The sequence below is a fragment of the Entelurus aequoreus genome, linkage group LG19, assembly GCF_033978785.1.
Source record: "Entelurus aequoreus isolate RoL-2023_Sb linkage group LG19, RoL_Eaeq_v1.1, whole genome shotgun sequence".
Taxonomy (NCBI): domain Eukaryota; kingdom Metazoa; phylum Chordata; class Actinopteri; order Syngnathiformes; family Syngnathidae; genus Entelurus; species Entelurus aequoreus.
In genome coordinates, this window is record NC_084749.1 from 19,081,059 (window position 1) to 19,086,058 (window position 5,000).

The following is a 5,000-nucleotide window of genomic DNA, read 5'->3' on the forward strand; positions in this document are numbered from 1 at the left end:
GTCATTTACCACATTAGCAATGTATAGAGTGTATTTCTTTAAAGTTAAGACTAGTTTAAAGTGCTTTTCCTTAAAAAGTAAGGATATTTCAATGTGACCCCAAACTTTTGAACGGTAGTGTAGATGCCATATCTGCTGTACAGATTCACTTTAGAAAAGAGAAGTGTTGGATACTTCTCCTGTTGCCTTATTTGTATTTGACTTTATTAAATGTTTGGAGAGAATTGTATAAATCAAAACCAGTTTTCTTTGAAGAAATACAAATATGTATCAGAGCTGTTTCTCTATTTTAAGGAGGATTGTAGTTAATCATAGAACTGGCACCCGATGTTACTAAAAAAAAAAGTATTGATTGTGAATTCAGAATCGGTTTGAAACATGAATCGATTCTGAATCAAATCCACACCCCAAGAATCGAATGGAATCGTGCGGTGCCCAAAGATTCACGCCCGATTAAACGTTGTGCTTTTTTTTCTTAACAGCTCAATACAAAACGTACATAAACACTCTTTTACAGAAACACACTCACATATACTAACCACTTCTGACTAGGGTTGTACGGTATACCGGTATTAGTATAGTACCGCGATACTAATTAATCATTTTCAGTACGATACCGCCTCTGAAGCGTACTGGTCCCGCACCCCCCCGCGCCTGTGTCGAATTCATGTCGTGACATTGCTAGTTTACGAGCAGACGAGCATGTTCGGCGGCACACAATCACAGAGTACTTACAAGCAGACACAGTGTGTGGACAGAAAAGGGAGAACTGACTCATTTTGGCTTAAAAACTAACGAGATAAAGGTGAAGTTATAACACTCGGTACGCCCTCAGGAAGAGGTGCTTTAAGACATGGCCGTCGGCAGTATTTTAGCGACTTCTAAATCACTAATCCTGGTCTCCATGGCGACAAATAAAGTAAGTTTCTTACAAGTATCATCCCTGCAGGACGAGGAATAGCTAAACATGCTTCACTACACACCGTAGCTCACCGGCATCAAAATGTAAACAAACGCCAAGGGTGGATCTATACCTAACATCCACTATAATGATATCAAGTACAGCCACGTATCTAGGTCGATACTACTATTATTATGTCGAAATTTTTTGGCGTCACAACATCTTTCGTTTTTTTTTAATGTATATTATGTTTATAAACTCAGGAATTATGTCCCTGCACACATAAGGACTTTGAATATGACCAATGTATGATCTTGTAACTACTTGGTATCGGATTGATACCCAAATTTGTGGTATCATCCAAAACTAATGTTAAGTATAGAACAACAGAAGAAAATGTGATAATTACATTTTAACAGAAGTGTAGATAGAACATGTTAAAAGAGAAAGTAAGCAGATATTAACAGTAAATGAACAAGTAGATTAATAATTCATTTTCTACCACTTGTCCTTAATAATGTTGACAAAATAATAGAATTATAAATGATACAATATGTTACTGCATATGTCAGCAGCCTAATTAGGAGCCTTTGTTTGTTTACTTACTACTAAAAGACAAGTTGTCTAGTATGTTCACTATTTCCTTTAAGGACTTAACTGCAATAAGAAACACATGTTTGATGTACCTCTAAGATGTTTTGTTAAAATAAAGCCAATAATGCTATTTTTTTGTGGTCCCCTTTATTTAGAAAAAGTACCAAAATAATTTTAGTACCGTACCAGTACAAAATATTGGTATTGTTACAACACTACTTCTGACACAGTCTAATTTTGAAAAAAAAGAAAACAACAATTAATGAAACCTAAAGAAAATGCCTGATTGCCTTATTGTCTTCATGTATCTACCCATGTGGCACTTTCTATGGAAAGTTTATTGGTTGTAGTTGTTGGTTTTTGGGCTTTTTCGGCATGTGTTATGGGTTTGGGGCTAGCTGCTGGTGGCTAATGGGACACGACGTGTTCCGCTGATGACTCGACTCGCAGGGGCAGTAAAATCAGATGGCTTTGGTCTTGTCGCGAGACCCACTTGCAGGGCTTTGGGGCTAGCCAGTGTGGATTTTTCTTTGTCCATTTCTGCTCTGTTCTCGGTCACACATGATGGGCAACCGTTAATCGCGTAACTTTGACAGGCCCGGTTTTTATGTGTATGCATGCAGGTACTGGTGACCATATAAGCAAACACCCATAATCTTTATTGTCATGATGGGTGGCTGCAGGAAGGCTTTCTTAGGCTCATTTGTCTCCCAGTAAGACCAGCTATGGGTTTCTTGGCTCATTAGTTGCGGCAGAACCATTAATACCTTAAATGGCCCTACGGCCGACGCTAATGATTAAATGGATACATTTGTCACAAGGCCTGATTTGTTCTATACATGTTACCAAGTATCAATTATTTAGTTTTAGTAGTACAAGTTCATTGTGTCAGTACGCGTTATTCCCTCTGTGCTGTATGCTTTACAAACTCTTTGAGGTGTCAGGATCCATGCTCCCATCTCTGTGTGTGATCAAGACGAGTGTGTTGCACTGAGGGTGTCAGCATGTGGGTGTGTGCCTCAGCTCCTCTCTCGCTCCAATCAGTGACAGACACTTTCTAGCGGAGGTCATTAAAATCACTCCCAAGGCAGCTTTTGGAGTGTATGTCAAGGAGGAGGGGGGCAGCCATTCCAGTCCTCCACACCCTCTCTTCAGTAGTCCTCAAGTGTTCTTTTACTCGTCTATTAAGACATTATGAACCGGAGTCGACCCCCGGCCAAGTCACCACGGTATCCCAGAAATCAACATCTAAAAGAGGGGGCAAGACCTTGGAAGGCTACAGAATAATGACAGATGACTTTAGTATTGTAGTGAGGTTTTCTGTTAAAGTCCAGATGTCTGTTTGCTCATTGCACGGTGGTCAGACTAAAGGGTGATTAGGTATGAATAATTAACTCCGACACCCCCCAACTGGGAGACAGCAGAGCAGCTTCGCCATGGCGGCAGTCTGCCAGATCACACATGGCCCCCGTAGCAGTCCACTGTGTAACCATCTCGTTCATTAGAAAATACCAACCTGCACACACAGTGTGATCCTCGCCACAGGATATTGCGCCAGGGCAGCGGTGCATGGGGATTAATCCATATGTATAGGCCGGTTTTTGAAGCTTTCACATGTCGTTAATTAGTCAGATGTTATTAACGAGACAACTTCATGTTTCTGGATTTTGTGTTTATTTGTAAACCACGAGCACAGTAGGTTTATGTCTTTGGTCAATAAGTAACTTCACTATCTGTTAGACCTGTGCGCTTTAAAGAGTCAACAATGTCAAGTATAATCGCTGTAGGAAAACCTTTGCCCTACAAATTACAAATGTTGAATTCACTTCCATTCCACTGTCCATGTGTTCGCACATTTTATTTTGCTCACAAGAAAATTGAATAGGACTCCAGAAACACAGGGGTCAGTGTGTCCTACCCGAACACAAAAGCTTGATGCCTTGGACTCAAAGAGGTTAATCCCTCATCATCGGCGGTCACTCGAACGAGTATGACGATCCTCCTGGTAGGGGAGTTTCCCTTTATGGAGGATGCCTGTGCGAGACTTTGTTTTACGTGGGGAGACTGGTGCACAGACAGTCACCACACGATCCCTTGACATAATCGGGTCAAGGGTCCAGTGGCATGGAGTCCAAGACGACTGGGGACCCTTTTCTGCTGCAGCCTTCTTCCGCCATCGCAGCCGTTGTGGTAGTTCTTAAATCTGCCGTCTTCTGCCTGCTCCTCCGTTGAGGTCTTCACCGTATCCCTGGCTAGGGGCAGTCAGCCACTAGGCCTTTGCCAAGGGACACCTGGGGTAACAGTAGTAAAGGGGTTAACCTCTTAGTGCCCCAAGACCCCATAGAGGAGCCTCCACTGCCGGATGCACTTTAACGTCATGCCCAGGACATAATAACTAATTAGATTACCATAGTAACTAGTATATCATGCAAAACCGCAGATTCCAACCATTGAAATACTTTGTATAGTTCAAGACTTACAGTAATTTGAAAACATCACTGCACATCATAATGGCAGCTACAGTTTCGATCTAAAAGATCCAAAAAAAATATTTTGGAATGTCGGGAATCCCTACAGTTCTGATCGTAAATAAATTAGCTGTATACTAATTTCCCTTCATGTCTGTAAGAAATCCTATTGAATTCCTGCATCTAAAATATAGATGGTCCTAATGGTGTTCCCTCTTCTGTATCACTCTGTCCTTTCAGCTGTGCGAGCTGATCGTATGCGTGGAGGACGCAACAAGTTTGGCCCAATGTACAAACGTGACCGGGCCCTAAAGCAACAGAAGAAAGCGCTGATTCGGGCTAACGGACTGAAAATCGAGGCCATGACCCAGGTGATGCAGGCTGTGCCCACCGACCTCACCATCTCATCAGCTATCCACAACATCCACTCAGCTGCTCTCCAAGGGCCTTCCACTGAGCCACCACACAGGCCACCACACTAGTCACCACCATCACCACCACCACCATCATGCCACCGCCTTACCCCCCACAGACTATGACCGCAGCCCGTTCGTCACTTCACCCGTCAGCATGGCAATGCCGCCGCATGCAGGTAGCTTGCAGGGCTATCAAACGGCCTATGGACACTTCCAAGGCACACGCACCATCAAGTCCGAGTACCCAGACCCGTACACCAGCTCCCCGGAATCCATCATGGGCTACGCTTACGTCGATGCCTACCAGTCAGGCTCACCACCCAGTTTCCCCCACCTGATCGTAGAGCTGCTCAAGTGTGAACCGGACGAGCCCCAGATTCAAGCAAAGATCCTGCCTACCTGCAGCAGGAGCAGGCCAGCCGAGGCAAGCACGAGAAGCTCAACACCTTCGGACTCATGTGCAAGATGGCCGACCAGACGCTCTTCTCATCGTGGAGTGGGCTCGCAGCAGCATCTTCTTCCGTGAACTCAAGGTGGGTGCGCATGGTCCTATGAGTGTAAAAACGTGTTTTATATTTCGATTAATTGCGCTCAACGCGGTCTTACGTTTGATCGTTTAGG

General features: G+C 43.7%; 1 protein-coding gene across 1 annotated transcript in view; it reads left to right on the plus strand.

Annotated features, from left to right (window-relative positions):
* Nucleotides 1-5,000, plus strand: part of nr5a2 (nuclear receptor subfamily 5, group A, member 2) — a 145,481-nt gene that overhangs the window by 20,059 nt on the left and 120,422 nt on the right. Inside the window, 4 exon segments of the mRNA XM_062028049.1 lie at nucleotides 4,204-4,397; nucleotides 4,399-4,768; nucleotides 4,771-4,863; nucleotides 4,866-4,912. Coding sequence (XP_061884033.1) covers nucleotides 4,204-4,397; nucleotides 4,399-4,768; nucleotides 4,771-4,863; nucleotides 4,866-4,912 — 704 coding nt within the window.